The sequence below is a fragment of the Sinocyclocheilus anshuiensis genome, unplaced genomic scaffold (genome assembly GCF_001515605.1).
Source record: "Sinocyclocheilus anshuiensis isolate Anshui unplaced genomic scaffold, SAMN03320099.WGS_v1.1 scaffold9, whole genome shotgun sequence".
NCBI classification, from domain to species: Eukaryota; Metazoa; Chordata; class Actinopteri; order Cypriniformes; family Cyprinidae; genus Sinocyclocheilus; species Sinocyclocheilus anshuiensis.
In genome coordinates, this window is record NW_015540887.1 from 2,860,525 (window position 1) to 2,882,304 (window position 21,780).

The 21,780-nt window shown below is 35.5% G+C and overlaps 3 protein-coding genes across 4 annotated transcripts; all 3 read right to left on the reverse strand.

Moving 5' to 3' along the window:
- Nucleotides 1-520: 520 nt before the first annotated feature.
- Nucleotides 521-11,603, reverse strand: LOC107688758 (uncharacterized). Of its 2 annotated transcripts, none has more exons than XM_016486517.1 (3): nt 10,854-11,603; nt 7,706-8,143; nt 521-1,257 (listed from the first exon to the last, which is right to left on the reverse strand). In XM_016486517.1, exons 1-3 carry the CDS (start codon nt 11,359-11,361, stop codon nt 707-709), a joined length of 1,497 nt encoding a protein of 498 aa, XP_016342003.1. In that variant the 5' UTR covers nt 11,362-11,603; the 3' UTR covers nt 521-706. The 2 variants fall into 2 exon arrangements, with proteins under 2 accessions (XP_016342003.1, XP_016342004.1); XM_016486518.1 differs by lacking the exon at nt 521-1,257 and adding an exon at nt 5,346-6,078 and having other exon boundaries at nt 10,854-11,594.
- Nucleotides 11,604-12,552: 949 nt separating this feature from the next.
- Nucleotides 12,553-15,826, reverse strand: LOC107688782 (uncharacterized). The gene is made up of 5 exons (XM_016486551.1): nt 15,759-15,826; nt 14,678-15,007; nt 14,339-14,532; nt 13,084-13,131; nt 12,553-12,979 (listed from the first exon to the last, which is right to left on the reverse strand). The coding sequence occupies exons 1-5, from the start codon at nt 15,811-15,813 to the stop codon at nt 12,863-12,865; spliced, it is 744 nt and encodes a 247-aa protein (XP_016342037.1). The 5' UTR covers nt 15,814-15,826; the 3' UTR covers nt 12,553-12,862.
- A 2,054-nt stretch (nt 15,827-17,880) lies between these two features.
- On the reverse strand, nt 17,881-20,238 carry LOC107688783 (T-cell-specific surface glycoprotein CD28-like). The gene is made up of 4 exons (XM_016486552.1): nt 20,022-20,238; nt 19,200-19,544; nt 18,290-18,432; nt 17,881-18,121 (listed from the first exon to the last, which is right to left on the reverse strand). Exons 1-4 carry the CDS (start codon nt 20,146-20,148, stop codon nt 18,044-18,046), a joined length of 693 nt encoding a protein of 230 aa, XP_016342038.1. The 5' UTR covers nt 20,149-20,238; the 3' UTR covers nt 17,881-18,043.
- Between the last annotated feature and the right edge of the window lie 1,542 nt (nt 20,239-21,780).

Here is a 21,780-nt window from a genome sequence, read left to right on the forward strand (position 1 = left end):
ACACGTTTGGTAATATTTCTATTCAAAATCGAGATTTATATAAAAAACAAAAATCGTGACAAAACATTAAATTCAAATTAATCGATAAATTCGGAAAAATCGCCCAGCCCTATGCCAAAGTAAACATTAAAGGTGCTGTATGTAAGTTTTTGACTCTACTAAAGCATAAAAATACCATAATATGTTTGCAGATATTTAAGAAACATGCTAAGTTAACATACTTGTTTATCTGAAAAACAATGCTACAGTAAGTTATTCTCCTTTGGAAATGTGCGTTCCGGGCCGTAATGTCGGTCTCTGTTTTGGTTTGTGAAACCCGCCCACTGCAAGTTTACCCAATTGTATTTCGGGACCCCAGGTTGCCAGTTGGCGGAAAACACAGCACATTTCATTTCAGTCATCGTCAAGTGTGCTCGCTCCTGTTGGTGTCGTCAATCTGGCAAACTGCGTGTGCGTCAAGTCTGAGGAGGAGGGGCCGGGTGAAAAAAACCCTCTCCGATATTTTGAATTTGGACTGCAATACCTAGTTCAACCACTCGGTGTCAATCCTACATACAGCACCTTTAATGAATAGTCCAATTTTTGTTGTATATGAGGTTTGCACAGATCAGTGTAAGTTTATAGTGTAAGTGCCTCACTTCGGAAAATATAATGGTTAACCATTAAGATGACAACAACCCAGCGCGCCAATACTTAGTAAACTGCATCATTGATAAGTTGATCTCGGTGCAGTGGTTCTGTGCTGTGATAGCGCTGAGGGTCCAGACGGCATCAGACCCTCATTCATGCCGTGTGTCGCAGCTGATTGAGTAGGACTGGGTCCCAGCTGCAGCAGCAGGTTATATGTGCCAGTCTCTGACAGTCCCCTTCTCATTCCAAGCCCACCGCGCTGCGCCATCACTCCGCCTCGCCTGCGTGAGGAGATCAGGCCGCCACGCTGGGCAGGTGAACTCTGCACAGGAGCACCGCTAAACTGCGCAGCCTGCGAGGCCATCAGACAGGCTTGTAATTTGCGTTTGGCACGCCAGCGGGCCACTCGAAGACGAGTCTTTTCCCTTCGTTCCCTTACCAAGTCTGCAAGTAGAGCCTGCGGTAGAGTCTGCTCCAGCTCACGCCGTCGGTTTGTACTACGGCCTCGGTTCGTGTTGCGGCCTCTCAGAGTCCGGCTGAGTTTGTATTCTTCATACAGATTCAGGTCCTTACGTCTCGGACGCACCTGCTTTTGGACCCCTGCCACTGACAGCTGAGAGTCGTCATCTAAATGCGGCCAGGGAAGAGAGAGATTACATAGATTAATAAAAGTATTTAATATTTTAACCAAATATTGAGCCATTTCACAGAAGTAGAAAGTAATGGTTTACTAATGGTTAACTAAAGCTTTTACTAAAACCATTAAAAAAATAAATAAAAAAATAAAAAAATTTTGCAGCTAGTTGCCAAAGCAATATTTCCAATTTTCTTTTATTTATTTCTTTTCCAAGTTTCATTTATTTTTTTATTTTTTTTACTAAAATAACTAACATTGAAATAAAAATTAATAAAAAAAACATATAGGAATATTAAAAAAGTTCAAAAACCAAAAAATGTCAACTTTAAAATAAAATCAGAAAATATAAAAAACTATAATAGTATATCACTGATACTTAAAATAGCTTGGCACATAAGTGCTCCAATATTTGAACCAGTCCAACCAAAGCCCATCTCAAAACTACTGTGATTTCAAGAAAGACCAAAAAAGGCACATTATGATATACACACACAGTGAAATACTACAGAAGCCTTCATTCATTTGAACACATTAATAAACAGGCAGTGTTTACTCTGTCACAGGGTGGCACAAAAGATCACTCTAAAGCTTTTTGTATGAAACTCATGAACTGACAGATCGGTTGCGATTCCGTGCATGACGCAGCTTCGACGTGTGGTGAAAACATGGTTTCTAATGTTACACATGTCAGCTTTTTCCTCTCCTCAAAATGGTTTTGGCTGCTTACTGCAACATCACATCCTGTCAGTTTCCTGATAATCTTGAGTATCTTCTTATCAATGTTTACTGAGCAAGTTTCATTTACACTATAGCCAAGATATCTAGATTTTTAGAATGCATTTGGTTTTCCACTTTAACCTGACATGATGTAATTTATAACTTTTTTCATATTTTATGACATTAATTTAAGGAGTACATGTAATATTTGTACTTTTTACACTGCAGGACAATTTAAAAGTAGTTAAAGCAAAAAGGTGCTTAAAATGGTTCCAAAAAAATCTCAAAACTATAAACATTTTTACTTAAAATCCTGATTCTTCTGAAACTTAAAACCAAAATGTGTTCTTGTTTTAGGACAACTTTGATGAACTTTTTTTTTATCCACTTAAATGTTGACTACTATATATATATATATATTTTATGAAAATGTTAATTGCTTTTTCCACCTCAGGCCAACAGTGATTTTATGTTATCCATTGAAAATAAATAATTTTTACAGTTCAACAACACATCATTCTGTATTCTATAAAAATATACAATAATGCCAAGAGGAAAAACTACTGGAATTTACTGATTAATTCAGATACAGACAGTTTAACAATAGTTAAAGCAAAATAAATAAAAACCTTCAAGATTTTTTTTTTTTTTTTTTAAATAAACTTTCTTAAAATCCTTATTTTGATTTAAAAAAAAAAAAAACTGACACTGACCATGGACATGTTAATAACCCTAATCCCAACTACTCTAAATCATTTCGAGTTCTGAACAACAGGTAAAGTAATTATTAAATTATTTATTTAACAGTATGTAATACAGTCATTCTTTGTACAAGCATAAAATGTATAAATCAAAACAGACATTTTTACATCAGTTTAGGAGGATGTCCTCCCTGGAGCCAAACGCAGGTAATCTTTGATACACTTTTCTGCCTCTGCTTCTGTGGGACTCAGAAGGACACTGTTCCTCATAGCTGCAGCTGTGTGTTGAAAAGATAAAATTACTAGTTTACCAAAAAATAAAAAAAACAACCATTGACTTTCATTTATTACTGAACATAGCATTACTGAACTAGAACAGACAGGCCTGACTATGCATATGCATGCAATTGTAAAATTTTAGTGAGCACAAGTGTAACAAATTTTATAGCAAATTCCTTGAATATTTTTAAATTAAAACATATACACATGTGATTTGAGTGAGATGTGTAATTACAACAAACAAAACATGTTTCGCTATAATATCACTATCATACTTTTATCCATAAAAGTATTTCATTAACTTTGGACATACCTATTATTAGTGCTCCGATATTTGTTTTTCTTATGCCTCGCTTGTCTCCCCGTCCACACCAGTTGAGCTGTTTGGCCACATTAGAAGAAAAAACTTTGGTGGAAATTCTCCATATGGTCTTTTTCACAGTTTGACCTCTACTAACAGACAATCTGTTCACCTAAAACAGAAATTAAATATAGATTATGAATAAAAGTTCTCCAAAAAATGCAGTCATTTTGGTCACTTCTTGAGTTGCATAATTGCAACGAATCTTACAAATTTTTGCATTGTCCCTCTATCCAGAAGTCTTTGCTCCAAGCAGTCAAGATCCTCCATAGACGTCAGAGGAAAGACACAATCCTCTTCCTCATCCTCCATCTGCAGTAGAGGCACAAAGTGCTTGTTCCCCACAAGACACTGAACCAGTGCAGTCAGGTGATTGATTTTATAAGTCCATTTCTCCCTGTGACTCAAGAACAGCCCTCTCTACAGCTGCAATACCACAGGTGATTTAGCTGGAAACTGCCATTTGTAAAATGGTAATTATTTAAAAATATATGAGTTTAATTGTCTATGATAAAATTATTAAACTTACCTGTACATTGATTATTTTCAAAACTCCCTGGACTTGCGTCCGACATAGCTGTAAAAACAAATGTACAAACATTAAAACTTAAAGTTTGTTAACAGTAATATATTTTAAAAAAGCATTAAACAAACATATAGAAATATCATTGTCTGTTGTTAGATTTCTGGTAAGAAGCCATTTCCAACTTAAACCAAAAAAAAAAAAAAAAGAGAAAATAAATATTTACTTTTTTTCTGGGTAAATAATGACTTTAACAAAGAATACTTTCACTATGCATTAATAAAGGCATTTTTGTAAACAAAGAAAACTAAATTGTTTTAGTTCATTCCCCCCAGCTTAGAAATTACACACGTTTATTTGAAACAAAAATAAGTACAAGCTAGAAACATGCCATTTTTCTTAATGTATTATTAGATTTAGGTTGAAGTTGCTGTCCCCAGGTATTTCAACCCTGTTGCCATCATAACTCTTTATTTTATTTAAATGTGCTTAAGATCATAGAATTCTGTCTATATTGCAACATCACCTGTTCATTAAGTAAACTCTTCAAGGACATGTCTTCCGTGTTTCTCAGTAGGGACAACCTTATTATTTCAACCCTGTTATCATTTTGTACAGTAAACAACTGATGATTGAAAACTGAGTATTTGTGTAATGTAACGCTCCACGTTTAATTCTTCTAATAAGGCTCTAGTGTCATGATCTTTACCTGTCTAACTCAACTGTGTAACGGTCAACCCTGTTACAGTCAACCCGGTTACCTTTACAATTTTCCCAAACCTATATCATTATACCTTGAAACAGTATATTAATGTGAAATTAAAAACACTGTTCTCTCCGAAATAATGTTTAAAATGTACAGAGATTTACTTTGGAAATGAAACGATGCAAAGAAAGGAGTTGTTTTAAAACCGTGACTCTGAGTGCAGTAATGTCAGAGTGGCCTTTAAAGTTTAAGTAAAGCAGCTAGACTCACCTGTTTTTGTTGATGCATTTCTCTTGTGATCCCCATCATGGAATGGCTTGCGACGTGTAAAAATCATGAACAGCCATGTAGTGGGAAAAATGTGTTGGTTTCTTCAAATACAATCATTATTTTTAATTCTGACAAAATGTGTATTTTATGAAAATCAAACATGAACATTCATTCGAAACAAAGGATCACAAATCTCACTGTGTTCAAAAAGGTTTTCAGCCTGTGTTGTAAAAAGTTTAAATTTAATGATGCAACTTATTTTTATGATTGTTTGAATGCTCATTATTTCATGAAAATGTTTTTGCTGATCTAAATAATATTTTCCCACCTCAGGCTAAAGTTACATTTATTTCATGTTATATATTTTATTATTATTTTTAAAATGTTTCAGTTCAACTCGTGATTCAGTATCCTAAAGAGATATTCAGTAAAGCCAGGCATAACATATTGTAATTTACTGATTACCTCATATACAGTAAACTAAATACACAGAATATTACAAAAACACAGTGATGGAAAAAAAAGTAACAGGGTTGAATGCAATTCAACAGGGTTGAATACGATAACAGGGATGAAGTGACTACTGTTGGTGAAATATACATTAATTGATTCAATCATTCATCCATTCATTTAAATATTAACAACTAATTTACATAGTAACTAATAGTACAATACAAAAAATACAGAGTAACATATTCATTATGAATGACCCACAAATTTTTGTGAATTGAAATCAATCTCAGCCAGCCCTCTCTCTTTCAGTTACTACTGAAATATTGTTCAGCTCATTGACTTGGTCACAAGTCATCTGGTGGAGCCTCAATGTTGATGGACTCAAGTGCCTCTCAAGTGCTTTGTCGACCACCTCGCTTTTAAGGCTATTCAGCCTCGATAAGGGCCCTGATGAGTTTCCATGCACCTGGGATGTCCTGACCCTGACTTAACAGTATGTCTGTCATCCTCTTCAGGGTTGCAGCAACACCATCAGACTGGGTTCGGGATTGTCTGGAGGGGTAGCAATTAATTTGAAAAACCTCCTCTTCTGTCGTTCTTTGGCCTCTCTCCACTGCTTGCGCCTCCATCTCTGAGCCTTCTCACACAGGTCACCAATTCTCTTCTTTTTCCCTGTCTCAACATCTCTTCTCCACCTCTCTCGCTCACTCGTGAGGTACTTTTCCCTGCGTGCCGGATCAGCATCCCTTCTCGCCCTGTACTCTCTCTGTTTTTCAGCAGCTGTTTTTTCCATTACTGTGTCTGAAAAAGGAATCCAATATGAAGACTTGCTCAGCTTCTCCATATTCCAAAAGAACAGATGCTTTCAAAACTCAGCATCACTTGATCATTTGTATGAATTCATCATATGTGCAAGTTGAATTACATTTATTGATGTCATTTCATATGACGCTTTTGTAAGTAACGACAGTACTATTTTACAAAAATGTAGATATTTTGTCTTTTTCAACCCTGTAATGACCATAATTCTGAATTACATTTAGAAATGTTTCAGAATCAATTGTTACAGGGTTGAAGTTCAGTGTAAAAACGACTTGCTACAGCATCAGTGTCACTGCAGTACTTGAAATTATTCAGACCCTAAACTGAGTACTGAGCTTTGAAATGTTGATCAAAAAAAAGTTCAAGAATTTCTCATTGATGCTTGTCTCTGTAGAAACTGCCTTCAGAAAGTGACTTGCACTCTTCGCATCCATGGCAAGCTTTGATAGTAAAACCAAGGTGACAAACCATGAGTGCCAGTGAGAAGATAACCATGCTTTCCATTTCTGGTGCCATCAATTCTTTCTACAGTGGTAAACAGCTCACGGACCTCAGTTCAGTCTCAAATACTATGTGAAAAGAGGTCGGTGTCAAAACAGAAATCTGCCTCTAACCACACTCTCAGGTTACCTCTAGCTTACCTCTTGAATAAACAGAAGTGGCAAACACATTTTTCTCAGAAAATGTTGTTGAATAGCTCTCCGGTATTATTTTATGATATTTGTGTCACAAAGAAACATTCATACAGGTTTTCAACGACATGAGGTGAGTAAATTTCTTTTTTTTTTTTTAGTGAACTGCTTTTAGAGAACTGCTAGTGAAAAACTTTAAAATCTTATTTTTGAAAACATTAATACAAACAAAATGTCAAACTAAATGAATTAGCACATTGTCTAACCCTTCCTTTTCTGAGGTGGAAATCTTTTTTCTAGGTGGATGTACTTTTGGTTTTTCAATACTGACGTAATTCCTGTAAGTGGGGTTTGCTTCATGTAAACAGACCCTTTGCGGCGTCCTAGTGTACATTTTGTTGTTTTGTACGTTTACACAAAATTTGTATACTTGCAAAATTTGATTGTTTAATTGCACAGTTACACTAGTTTTTACATAAAATTATAAAACCTTTGTCTTGATTGCTTTTAAGTAAAGCACTCAATCATTTTTAGTCTTTTTTTTTTTTTTTTTGGTGCACGTCCACTCACTCACGTCCACTTTCTTTTCTTTAGATTTTTTTTTTTTTGGAAACTCAGATCAAAACTTATTTTCCTTTAATCTAAGGATTTTGAAAAGCAAGCTGTTTAACAAAGCAGCTGCTACAATGTAATCATCTTGCTTTAACACAAACCGGTTTGTTAAAATCAGTTTTATAAAACGTTCATATTCTTATTCCCTTGTCTAAGTATTTTAAAATAAAAATACAGATTTATTCTTTTTGAAGTGGTAAGTTTTTATCCTTAAAAAAAAGTTTGTACACCTATGTATGTTTTGGTGACATAATTGTAATATGATGGCTTTAATAGCCAGAGAAAAGACATTACTATCTACAGTACATGTTCATAATATTTCCAAAATAGAGCAGTGCAGAAATGTTAAATTGTATTCTTACAGGTAGTTGGGTCCACACTGATGAATGCTGGGATTGCAAGGTCTGCTGAAGTGCTTGAACTCTGAAGAGCTTGAAATGATGCGCGTAGATCTAGTGAGACCCCGAGCTCTGGTTCTTCCGCTGGCTGGTGAAGTTCAGCGTTGGAATATTCAAATGTATGTATGCTTCCAGCTTCTGTGGGTTCATCTTTCACACAGACTATTTCAACCTCCGCCTCCTCCTGTTTGATTTTAAGTGATGGTGCTCCAAAGGTCAATGTGCTTGTCGTTTGGGATGACACATTTTCATCTGCCATCATGGGTGCAGAGAGGACGTTGCTGTCCAGCATGTCTGTGTGTCCAGTCTCTGCAGAGGCGAGAGGGTCCTGACCCCAGATTGGATCAATGGTCTCAGAGAGAAGCGCCTGACTGTCCACCAGATGAGAGCTTGAGTTCTCAACTACGGAAACAACAAAAGTCACTATCTGTTGAGTTTAGGGAAAACATTAGGAAAGTGACATTATTTCTGGTGCAGTACAAAGTTGAATAAGTATTAATTAGTATTAGCAGAAAATTGGGGTTACACTTTATTTTAAGCTGTCCTTGTTACAGTGTTACACTTTATTTTTAGGTGTCCTTGTTACAATGTAATTATACATTTAAGTACTGAGTAATATTAATTAACTACATCTGCGTACTATATGGTTAGGTTTAGGATTAGGGTTTGGCTTAGGGTTACTTGCATGTAATTATGCATAATTTATGCTTTGTAGGAACAGGTTTTGTAGGAACAGTTTGTTTGTCTCCCTTTAAAACTATCTTCCGTCCTGTTTGACAATTTAACAGAAATTGTCATGACACTTGAAAATAAGTGTTTATATAAATGTATTACTGTTGTGCATATGATATGTGCCATCATAAGACAACTCTGCTTTAGATATCATATTGGCCTACCACTAGTTCTAAGAATATATGATCAGCAATTAACATATATCCGTCTATAGCTGCAATTACTAATAATGGAATGTTTTAGTCATTCCTGTTACGCAGCACATTTTTAGCGTTGTAACTTCTTAAAAAGGATTTTTAAAAAGGATCTATTTATAATACAAATCAAAAGTAGTTTATAAAAGGGTTTGCTTCATGTATAGAGCCTTTTAGTGCTCATGTGGTTATTTGTTTATTTGTGCATGTTTCCTTAAATGTGTCTGTGATGTATGTCTTGTGGTATTTGCTTGTATCATTACTGACAATGGAATTGTTTGGTCAGTCCTGTTATGCAGCTCTTAGAAATTAGTATGCGTGTTATACTTTAAGTAGGCATTACTACAAAAATTGAAGTGTATAAAAGTGTAGTCCATAGTTTAGAAAATTATAATATGATTATTTACACAACAGCAAGAACAATAACAGGATGGAACTTAACAGGATGGAAAAAAAGAGCTAAAGTTAGCCACTGCTCAGTGAAGCATTGACACTGCGTTTTTGCGTCTTTTTAAATTTTGACAATCATATCACAGGGTTTCTGCAGACTTGAACACGTTAAATTTAAGACTTTTTAAGACCTTTTTAATACCACCTTATATGAAATTTAAGACCTAAACCTGTAATGGAAATACACATTTTATTACATACATATATGTAATATTTAATGTGTATAAATTAAAAAGAAAACAAAATATCAATGCTGTAATAAATGGTATTTATTACTATGATATACAGTGAACTTTTCATGTCAGCAGACAATATTCCATACAAAATATCCCTGCAAAATAACTGCATCACTGAGATTTTTGGTGGAGTAAACAATTTATTCTGAAGCAATATTTTCATCAGTGTTCTGTCAGCTTTTACATACTTAAATCTGCATATTTACCTTTACGAAGGCCTATTTGTTTAACCTTTTTAGATGTATGCATCATCTTACATGTCAAATTATTACAATTTAGGGAAAAAAACATCTTCCTTCTGTCCAATGATTGTAAAGTCATTAGGTCCGTCAGACTTAAGATATGTTAGCGGTAATGAGACCAAAAATAATTAAGACACATCGAATCCAAATTTAAGACATTTTAAGACTTTTTAAAGCCTTATATTATGAAAACGTTATTTAAGACATTTTAAGACTTTTTAAGGACAAAGCATATTTAAAGACATCTAATCAAGTGTTAATGCTAATACCTAGCTAGAGATGCCTGCACTGTTGTCTCCAACAAAAATTGTCACATCCTGCTGAATGATAACAGGATGGAAATGAAAACTGAGTAAGAAACTGGCTACTAAATAAAACAATATAAAGACCATAACGAAAAAAATAATATCTGGAATCTTTCTTAAGTAATATGTTTTTATCCTAGTGGCAAACATGGCAAGATGATCTCAAAACAAATGAATGAAATTCCGGGTTTAAAATCTACATTGTGTTGTTTTTGTGTTGTCTACATTGTGCTACAATTTGTGACGTGGAAATGGACTATAGTACATCGATGACACGTCGGTGTCTATTATATTATTCATGAGACTGCGTGTTCTTATCCTATGAGAAGAGGTTTCGCTTAATTATTCACAACAAACAGAAGTTTCAGACTGTGAGATGACATCGCGCACATTAACTGAGAGAAACGTTCATGGATCGAAGAAGAGTGTTTGTTTTTGCTTTGTAACAAGAGTTCGGCACAAACGCGATTCATTCACTTGGTGAGCATAACCGTTTTACAGCTCTGTGACACAACCCGTCAAAAGGCTTATATAAACGCCACAGAATAAGCCTTAAAAGTTCTCAGAGGTGCCCCAGCGCATTCATATAAATGTTTTCGATGCAGAGTGCAAACGGCTGTGCATTTATTTGTGTATTTAACTCGATGGGAGCGAAATGAAACTGTCTGAACCTGAAGCTGTGTGTGTTGTCTGTCTCCCCTCCTCCGCTCCGCTGCGCACCACGCCCACTTTTTTAGCATTTTTTTTTTTAAACTGTGGCGAGAACTAACCAGTGCTGAAACAGGGGGTTTCATGACCCTTTAAAAAGTCTTATGTTCACTTGGTTGTGATACTGTGGCAAAAGAATTGCTACCTAATGTCATATTTTAATTAAGACATACATGATGGGAATATGCAAAAGTGCTGAATAACACGCATTGCCCATACATGTCTATAAAGGAGGCGTTTCATACCTTTATGAACTGTTGATCCATGGGTCTCTTCAAGATTGACCTCAGGAATGTGATTCTCACGTCTTAATGTTTCTTTGGACATGTGCATCTGCTGTCTCACCCATGAGGGTCCAGCTAACGTTACAGGGGCTGGCTCAGAGAATCTAGGTCTGGGACAGGGACAGGGGTTTGGGGGATTGCTCATCGGCCCTCTTCTGCAGTGCATCCCTGTGGATGTTGTTGCCATGTCTCCATCTCCCTGATACAGTCTGTGGTTGGGCTCTTTAACAGACAGGACGCTGATGTACTTGCGCATAGTTTTCATCTGACAGCGGGACGTCTCCAACATCCTCTTGATGTTCTCATTCTCCTTCTCTTTAGCTGTCATCTCCCGTTTGATCTCCTCAAATTTGAGCCCGACCACCCGGATCATTTCTCCTAACACGGTCTCCACTGCGACGTTCACGGCTTTCTCAATAACAGCGCCCATCTGGCCCCGCATCAGAGAGATGGTCAAATTCACATCCATGCTGATAGGCCAAAACACACGTGCGATCTAAAAGCTTTAAATGGCCGATCGATATTCAAGTATATTTGAGCGAAACGTACGTTTTTCAGATAAATGCTCAGGCACCGCCCGCCATTGGCCGTGCAACGACAACAGTGAAACGGAGAAAGAATCATATCCGGTTCAGCGGGAGCGTTAACCCTCTGTAGGAAGCATACAGTATGCTGCTTGAATAAAAACATTAGTGTGTTGTTGATTTTAGGATGGCAAGTTTGTGTGCATGTAAATCTCCAGGGAAAGATCTGCACAATTGGATTCAGAAGAATAAGGAGGCAGAAACACAGAAGTTTTCAAAGTGTTCTTTTGTCAAAAAATTAATAATGCAACCTAAGTTCTCAAAAACAAATCAAAAGATCACTATCAGATGGAAAATATACATGTTTACATGAATAGAGTGGATGTGGTTTGAGGTTGAATGATATTGTAAATCTGTGACAAGTCAAACCTGCTTGGTTTATGTCACAGCTTCTGCATGATGTGGAAATTATGCTCATGTGAGAGATGCGAAAGCGTAGGTCTATATGCTGTTGTCTTTGGGCTGAGGTTGTTCCACAGAGTGTGAAAAGTTTGCTGGTACCTTCAAAATGTAGTTGTACATCATCAAAAGATTCTTAATTTTGAATTAGTCTTTGAAGACTTTTTCTAACTAAGATGGTATAAAAGACTGTTAGTTTGAAAGTGTAATGTGATATTTGTTGACATTATACATTGAACATATTTTTAGAGGGAAGTAAGCCCTATCTCTCAATATCAAGAATTATGACCAGACATGCTCATATTATGACCTTGCGTGCATTTGTGGGTAGTTCTGGAAAGAGATATTTCTGTAGGCTATATCTCTTTCTGTCTATGTTTGAAACAAACTGTAGTAGACGCAAATACTGTGATTTACAGTATGTTACAGTTTTTATGATACTGTGTTGATCACACTGGTGGTGACTGGTTGTTAATAATTTCCTTCCTAAATCGATAACATGGCTAAGCCATTCACATCTACATACCACATTTATGAGATCTTATGTTACTGTGTTTTCCTTTATTTACTTCACCATATAATCAGCAAATTTAAATAATCATTCAATATAGTCTCTGTTTTATATATTTATTGTTAGAAAAAAACGTTATAATTTTTTTGGGGGGGGGGGTCCATGGGATCAAAATAATAATTAAAAAATTCCCAAGCTAAATACTTCATATACATTTAGCTTGGCATATCTACAATTCAGCATTAGGTTGTACAAGCCACCAGATGAAACCATCTGACACAGAGAACATCAAGACTGCGTAATGTATGCAGTGCAGCCGCAATATGCAGATTCAGGCATTCAGGAAAGTCTGTTTTGTTTGGTAGAAAGGCAATAGTTTTGTCCTGTGATATTCTTTAGTGTAGCCTAAGTAAAATTCATCCAGCAGTAAGTCCTAGAGCAGTTAAAGCATGAGCTCACTTATGCCAGAAATGGGCTCAGGCAATAGCAAGATGAGAGTTGTGGTTCATATCTCTGTGGGATCCTCCCCGTTTCTGCACTTCACGCATGTCCACATATTCGGTGTTGTCTAGATCACGCCGGTTTACATTCCTCTGAAACAGTAAAATCATTTGAAGAACTGGTGTACCAGACGGCCACAGGCATATTGCATTACTGGCACAAATACAGTGTTGGCACAACAGAGGAAAGAACTTACCTGCATTGGGACATAGGTCAGTGTGTCAGAAGACTCAGGCTTTGTGGCCTGGAGAGGAAGACAAATACAGCACAATATACTGTATAAATGCATATCAGCTCAACTGCAGGATATCAATGTAATTGTATTAGATTTAGAATAATCAAACATATTTGATGCCTATATTACATTGTGATTCCATTCAGCTTTATCTATACTTATAGAGAAAAAAAAAAAAAGGTTCAAAAGAAAATTAGCTGAAAATGTACTCACCCTCAGGCCAGCCAAATTGTAGATGAGTTTGTTTTTTCATCAGAACAGATTTGGAGAAATTTAGCATTACATCGTTTGTTCGCCAATTGATCCTCTGCAGTGAATGGGTGCCGTCAGAATGAGAGTCCAAACAGCTGATAGAAATGTCACAATAACCCACAAGTAATCCACACGACTTCAGTCCATCAATGAATGTTTTATGAAGCTGTGTGTTTGTAAGAAACAAATCCATCATTGAGGTGTTTAACTTTAAACTCTTTCTACTGGCCAAAATAATCCATAATAACTTTGCGGAGCTTGATCTGTGCATATTTCTCCTCTGATTGAGAGAAATAGGGCAAGCAATACTATGGATAGAGGACTACTTTAGCTGAAAGCAACTGTTTGAAGTTAAAAATTATGGATTTTTTTTTTCCTTTTTTTTTTTCCAAACACACAGCTTCTCACTTCACGAGACATTAACTGAGGGACTGGAGTCATGTTGATTACTTGTGATGTTTTTATCAGCTGTTTGGACTTTCATTCCGATGGCACCCATTCATTGGTGAGCATGTGATATTATGCTAAATTTCTCCAAATCTGTTCTGATGAAGAAACAAACTCATTTACATCTTGAATGGCCTGAGGGTGAAATTTTTAATTTTTGGGTTAACTATTCCTTACAAAATGTTTTCAAAGATACTAAGTAAAGCTGACAATTTTATTAAATTCCCAATAAACAGCAGATGCTAATGCTAAGAAGTAGTGCTTGCACATAAAAGACGGGGGAAAACAGCATGGAAAGCGCAAAACAGCATTAAGTTATTATTTATTAAGTGGTGATTGTTTTATAAAAGCAGTAAGGTCCTTGAGGCAATGCTGTATGTAGTGTGAATATAGTCAATCCGTTGTGCATAATAACAGCACAGTGACTGCAGTATACTCACAATATAGCACAGCCTCTCCATCTAGACAGTATAAAACAACACAAACATAAAATAAAAAGTTAGTAAATAAGTTTTACCCTCAATCTTATGTAGACTGCCGTAAGAATAATGCTGTAGACAGACAGCATTACCACCACTATTATCAGACCACAGATTAATAGGGTATACATTTCTTCAGGTGTGTGACTTTCTACAGGTCTGTGATCCTGGTTATTTGTTTGGTTAGTGAATGGACAACTGTTCTTCGGTGGAGCCAAAGACTTATTGCAACCTTTAAAAAAAAATTGTATAAAGGTTATTGATTTAAAAAAAAAAAAGCTACTTTCGAACTAAATCTGAAATATTCCACATTCCTTGCATGCATTTCTGGGTATATAAAACTGATGTACTGTGTTGTTTACACTGGGTGAACTTACCTCGGAAAAGCTTTGTTTTTGGTCCTTCTTGAATTTTGACTGGAAATGGTTTAATTTTGGATATCTCACAGGAAAATGTATTTTTGTGTAAGCCCTCAGGTTTCATTAAGGTGAACGTGAATTTGTTGTCCTTATGCTGCCATGTACAGTCATGTTTATGCGTGCCCTGTTCTTGGCTTTTGTTATAAACCTCACAAACATATTTATCATTCATTTTCAACTTAGCTTCTAATTCAAACTTTTCCTCTCCATTAAACATGCATGTGACACTGACCGAGTCGTCGTCATTGAATGTGTGGTTGAGAGGTTCACTCACGTTCCAACTACAAACTGAGGTGACAAAGAAGAAAATCAGTTTAGTTAATTTATAGATCAAATGTTTTATATTTCGATTTTACAGTTTGACGTTGACCATGTTTATATGCACACAATTGTTTAAGTCTTTATTTTGAAAATACCAGTTATATGAATCTTCCTGAATATATACATATTCCTGAAATGTATAATCAGCTTAATCTAAATAAGCATGAGACATGCACATTATTTTCCTGATATTCTGTTCTTTCTTGCTATTTATTATGATGCATTTAGTACTTTTGAACAGTAATTTAATCAGCTTATTCTCATTCACGTCATTAAAATTGTACACAACAATGTAAATAAATGAATATTCAGTTATATTCATGATACTTTACAGGACTCAAAGTGAATATAGGCATATGACAACTGTCTCCGCAAACCAGAATATTTGTTTAATCTGGTTTTGGCAATCAGGGCATTTATATAATTCTGATTAATGCAGTGTTTTATTTTAATACACTGATTTTTACTGTTGACTTAAACATGTTGAGCTAAATTTACCATAAAAATGACCAGTTAAAACCAACTTATTGCTGGTTACCAGTGTAATTTACTGTGCCAGTAAGAAACCATTATTGCCAATCTAAAACCGGTGCCAAGACCAGACCATCTAGGAATTTAAGCTGGTCTAAATTAGTGTCATCTGTTTTAATCAGCTTGTTTGGTGTGAATGTACACAGACCAGTAACTGACAACAGCATTAAAAAGGTTAGCCTCTTACCATTGTGAAGTATGAAACAAAAGCTGAAAGTAAGCAGAGTGAACCTGTCAGGCATGTTAACGTATCCTCGTCAGTTTGACAGTGTGATGCTGGCCGAAGCTCTTCAGTTTGTTTTTGCTGGAGTGAGAAAACACAGGAAGTATGTGGGTTGGACAATTAATATCACCCACAGACATCATATTTGTTGCTCAGTATGATGTGAGAAATTGATTAAGAGAAGACAGCAACATTTAACACACTTGATAAACAATTCATTATTGTAAAGTGAATCATAATTTGTGATACAATTTGAGTTTTGATCTCTTTTCTTAAGGTGTCCCAGCTTAGGCACATGTCTGACGGTGAGGAAGTGAGTGGGCAGCTTTCTTGTAATATTAAGTTGTTGAAAGGAAAATGTTTGATGTACAGCCATGTTAGGAAAAACCCATATCTTACTTAATGAGCAATAAAGTAATTCTGATCCACTTACTTTCATATGCAGTTTAGTTTCGTAAGAATAAAAAAGTCAGATACAGTATTCTAATTTTGTTCACGATAGTTATGATAAATGTTCAGCTATGTAAAATTGTGGGTAACTGTGGTTTTACATTAGCCAGCATATAGACACATTATTTACATGTGTGACCCTGGACCACAAAACCAGTCTTAAGTCGCTTGGGTATATTTGTAGCAAAAGCCAACAATACACTGTATGGGTCAAAATAATAGATTTTTCTTTTATGCCAAAAATCATTAGGATATTAAGTAAAGATCATGTTCCATGAAGATATTTGGAGAAATGTCCTACTGTAAATATATTAAAACTTAATTTTTGATTAGTAATATGCATTGCTAAGAACTTCATTTGGACAACTTTAAAGGTGATTTTATCAATATTTAGATTTTTTTTGCACCCTCAGATTCCAGATTTTCAAATAGTTGTATCTCGGCCAAATATTGTTCTATCCTAACAAACCATACATCAACAGAAAGCTTATTTATTCAGCTTTCAGATGATGGATAAATCTCAATTTCGAAAAATGTTTTGTGGTCCAGGGTCACATATACATTTTTTATTTTCTTCACTACCAATTAGGCAAATAAATGAAGGAGTGCTGATTAAAGTTAAAGTTTAAGTTAACCTGTCCTAGTTGTGGCCACAGTTGTTTGTGATTCAGACGTATACAATGTAAACCAGGCTTTTTTCGGTTCCACATCCTGTTGAAGCATCACAAATATGAAAGCACAGCAAGTTATCAGGTAGAATCATGTCCTGTTTTTGTGATGGATAGCTGAGGTTCTCAAAACAAAAACATTTGTGATGACTTTGTCACTTTTTTCTTCTTCATGTCTTGGTGATAAGAAAGATTGATACTGATGGATGACACAAGCTTGACTTGTTTTTATTGATAAAAAGTCATTACGATCTGTTGCATTATTTGACTCCATCATATGACTCACTTTGGTACTCGAGGAGGGTCATTGCAGGTTTTTGTGATGTAAAAAAATTAATCCAATTTAAATCATCTCTTAAATCTTTTTTTCCAATACAAATAGCAAACAAATAGAAAAAGGGGGGGAAATCTTTTGCTTTTAATACAGTATCTAGTCTTTTTCTATAAGGGTCATATCATGTCATAAAGTGACTTATACCTCCATTACCACCTCCATTTTTTGACTGAAAAAAAGAAAGCATTATTTGTAGATAATTCTGGCAATGTTCACTCAAAAACTGAGGTGCATAAGCTTAGATCAAGCCTGCGATCATTCAGAAAACCTCCAAGAAAACCTGTGCTAACTGTATGAAAACAAGTTAACAAAAAGATTGAATCCAATATTTGGTGATAATCAAGCATAATGGGAAATTTACAAGCAATTTTTAAAATGAGGTAAATAAAGTTCCAAACGTATGTTCGGGAAGAGCCTATAATCATTCAGTCCTGTCAATCATCATTATGAACCCATATAAGCAGAAGTTTTTGAGTTTCTCCCTCTATGTAGTACCGCAATGGGTCAATCAGGACTGGATGGGCAGGCAAACTCGTGACAGGATTTTCAGTACGGCACAAGGGTTAAATGTAAATATGTTTATTTCATTCTAATAAAATGTAAAGAATACGAAATAACAAAGACAGTGGTCAAATGTTGTGTAAATACATGTGAATACATGCAAGTGAGAATTCATGTGAGTACATGTAATTGAAAAATACAGTGAGCACATGTCAATATATGCAGGTTAAAATTACATGAAAATACATGCAGGAGAAAATGACATGTGAGTACATGCAAACGGAGATATTACCCCCTTAGAATTTCATATAGCTCTCTTTTTGTGAAAGCATAGGCGCCGTGGCTGTAGAGGCCCTCCATTTGCAGGCGATCATCTGTGTAATAGAGATGAGTGACATCTGAGTGACATTTGTTCACATTATTGTCAAAGTCTAAACTTGAGTAAATCTATTCACAAATTCAGTACAGCATGACCCGCCATGCTAATCTTTTCAGCGGGGCAGTCTGTTAAGGAAAATCATTAGAATAGACATGTTTCTCACCTGTAGAATTAAACTGCAGGAAGTGATGATTAGGATGGCATATAGCAGAGGAAGTGGGTCTACATCATTTTTGACAGCTTCCCGCTCTGAAGTCTGGCTCTGGCTCTGGCTCTGGGTGGATGCAGTGGGGCAGTTTGGAGTTTCTATAAAAGAAGATAAAAGATTTAGTTATTACTAAAGTTGCTCTCATTGCACCCTACGCTACGCCCACCCAGTATTACTTTCACTGAAAACTTGGGCTATTTTGTCATTTTCATTTTTAACAACGATCAAAATTTAGTGGATGAGGCCTCCACCTTTTTGACAACAGGAAGCTGGCGGTCTTTAACGGCTAACCTTCTCATCTTTTGATGATTGTTTTTTTCAGTTCTTTTGTCTTTTTAAGCGCTTACGTTAGCACACTTGCGTCATAAAGAAATCTACATTTTCAAAGAAAAACATCATTCTCGTGTAAAGTCAAAGTTTCCACTGGTAATATCAAAATGTAGAGCAGTAAGCGCTGTAAAGTTGAATGTGCCGGGGAGGCCCCATTTCCACCCACTTGACCTCAGGTGACAACAACATTTCCTTGTTCACTGTTTTATAATCTGGCTCTCTCTAGCGCTTTAACAATGAACTACGGCTAAGTGTCGTGAACACTATATTCAAATTTGCTATTAAAAGAATGTTACTGGGATAAAAAAAAAATGTATGATGACATACAGTATTTCATTTAAGTGATTACATTATGGCTATCTTCTCAAATGCATTGCTTGTTTGTTATTTCAATAATTGTTATTAGTAATAGCTATTAATACAAAAGCACAATAGTGTTTGTAGATCATCTATACATTAACAACTGTACAAAAAAGGCGAAACTATGGGGAAACCACATGCAAGAGACTGAAAACAAGACTAGGCTATCGCTTACCTTGTATGTAAACAACAGTGCCGTTCCCAATCGTTCTGAGATACGGAGGTGGGAAGAGAATCTCAATCTCACAGCGATAGATGTCTGTGTCGTTCCCTCGCAGTCCAGAGATGATCATGTCCACTCTTCCAGAGCTAATATTCCCTCTGCAATTAACTGTGCCATCTGTTGTGAAGTAGGGCTCAGAGAGGTTGACATAAGCGCTACAGAGACTCTCACGGCCGTGCAAACCTTTGTATAGAGATACCTGCATTTCCTCAGGCTTTAACTTTGAACTGAAGGAGCAGCGGAGAGGGACTTCTCCCTCTTTCCCAACCACACGATAAGGCTGAGACACACGCAGAGCTGGAAACAAAACAAAAGATCATCAGATGCAACCCAAATACTCACTACCTTCTATTTTTTTCGTTCTGTTTGGGTGGACCACAAATGTTAAGTACAGAAAAGTTTAAAGTTTTCATCTGAATGAACAGCTATGACAAAAGTACTTCAAGGTTCACATTAAACTAATATAATATACACATATATACTAATATTCCAAGAATTCTGTCTGAAAATGAGGATCCGGATCATGTTGGAAGTTGTAGCTACATTTAGGTCAAAGTTTGACCCACTTTACTTCAGTTTTGCTGCATATTAAAATAATCACCTTAACAGTCATAGAACAAGAGATAATAGATCAATTCTTCATAAAAAAGTAATTATTAATAAAATATACTTTAGTATTCAAGCAGTGTTGCTATACAGAGGTAAAGCTGTTACCATCTAGACTATCCATGTTCCTGAAAAGCAACACACATTTGAAGCTCAGCTGGTACTTACCCAATCCTAGCGGGATATATATCAAGATTCTAATAAGTGTGATAATCATTGTGTCATGTAATAACTGTGGAGGTATCCCCCCTGTCTCTTTATACTTGAGTGAGTTCTGGAAAAATCTTTGTGACATCAGTAACGTAGCAGGAAACCTCAAGCTGACTGCAAATGCCCGTAAAGTGCTCAAAATTTTGCAAGTAATATATGTGCACAATATGTGTAATCAAGGGAAAAAAATCGAATGAGCAGAATGAGACTCGAGCAAAAACAGTACAATAGCAGTGGAACTGGAACATTTGGTTAAGGGTGTGGTTTGACTCTCAGCCTATCATAAAGCCCAGTGGTCAAGAGATTATTTGACTAGTCTGAATTTGGGGAAAATACTCAGATCAGATACACTTGAAATCAGATTCAGCACTTTCGGAATTAGTTCAATAAATTATTTTTTCAATTGGTCAACATATCTACTGATCACTTGTTCATTATTGCATCATATCAGATTATATTGGAAACTGAAAAAGAGCAATCTTCATTAAAGACTAAAATGATATTATTAAGTTTCATCTGAATTGTATTAATTGTATTCCATTCTCTAGGGCCACACTTTATATGAGCCTAGGTGCTTTTTCCTACTATTTACTTATATTACAATTAAAGCTTTTGATAGCTATAATGCATTTATTGTGTATATATATGTTTTTCTGTGAAACTAAAATTTGCATTCCTGCATGACATTTTGGAGAACAGTGGTTACCGTCTTGCCACCCACCACCCTCCTCTTTTTTCCTGTAATTTCCTGTCTCACTGTTGCTAACGAATTATACTGTTATAATAGTATATTGTACAGTTTACAGTGGGGTTCAGATTTGCATTTTATTGCATAATTAAGGGCAATACTGTAATTACAGATGCAGTAGTTACAGACGATAAAACTGAGATGAGATTGTTGTAATGTTGTTGTAGCCTACAACAGATCATGCATTCAACAAAAGATCTTGATTAGCTTGACTTTTTCATGAAATAAATTGTATTTTTCTCTAAATCATGATTTCAAATCCTACACAAGTCACACTGAAGAAATGCCAGAATGAAACACGTTTGCAACAAATGAAACACAGCAGGTTTCCTTTAAAGTCAGAGCGTCATAGTGTTTCAGTGAAAATACACACCCACTGGGGATCAAAATCATTCTAATATGGCAACTTGCTGCTCAAGAAACATTTCTTAATATTATAAATGTTGAAAACAGGTGAAGTATCCAGCAGTTAAAACTCCCTGCTAAAGAACAGCATTCGTTTGAAAGAAATTTTTTTTTTCTAACATGAGAAACATTAAATAAACATCTAACATTAAATCTTTTTACTGTTACTTTTGAGCAATTTAATGCATCCTTGCTTTATTTTGAATTTCTTAATAAAAACGGACTAATAAGTCATGTTTCTTCTGCACCACACCATATTTCGGATGATTTCTGAAGGATAATAATGTGACACTGGAGTAATGGCTGCTGAAATTTAGCTTTGTCTTCACAGGAATAATTTACATTTTAAAATATATACAAATGAAAAACAGTTTTTTTGTAATAATATGTCACAATATTACTGTTTCACTTTATTTTTGATCAAATAAATGCAGACTTGTTGAGCATAAGAGACTTCTAACAAAAACATTAAAAATCCTAATGATTCCAAACCTTTGACCCCCAGTGTAAATATACTATACAATATCTATCATATATACTGAACAGCAATAGATACAAGAACAA

Bases quoted from the DNA above. Each gene is read 5' to 3' on its own strand.
- LOC107688783 (XM_016486552.1), bottom strand. From the start codon at position 20,148: ATGTCACAAAGATTTTTCCAGAACTCACTCAAGTATAAAGAGACAGGG. The intron at 18,433-19,199 runs GTAAGCGATAGC...CTTCTTTTATAG, and splicing joins CACTGTTGTTTACATACAAG to AAACTCCAAACTGCCCCACT. The intron at 18,122-18,289 runs GTGAGAAACATG...TCTATTACACAG, and splicing joins CCTGCAGTTTAATTCTACAG to ATGATCGCCTGCAAATGGAG.
- LOC107688758 (XM_016486517.1), bottom strand. From the start codon at position 11,361: ATGGATGTGAATTTGACCATCTCTCTGATGCGGGGCCAGATGGGCGCT. The intron at 8,144-10,853 runs GTATGAAACGCC...TTGTTTCCGTAG, and splicing joins TGGATCAACAGTTCATAAAG to TTGAGAACTCAAGCTCTCAT. The intron at 1,258-7,705 runs GTAAGAATACAA...GGCCGCATTTAG, and splicing joins CAGTGTGGACCCAACTACCT to ATGACGACTCTCAGCTGTCA.
- LOC107688782 (XM_016486551.1), bottom strand. From the start codon at position 15,813: ATGCCTGACAGGTTCACTCTGCTTACTTTCAGCTTTTGTTTCATACTT. The intron at 13,132-14,338 runs GTAAAACTTATT...CTTCCTCTCCAG, and splicing joins CAGTCTACATAAGATTGAGG to GCCACAAAGCCTGAGTCTTC. The intron at 12,980-13,083 runs GTAAGTTCTTTC...TTACTGTTTCAG, and splicing joins TGACCTATGTCCCAATGCAG to AGGAATGTAAACCGGCGTGA.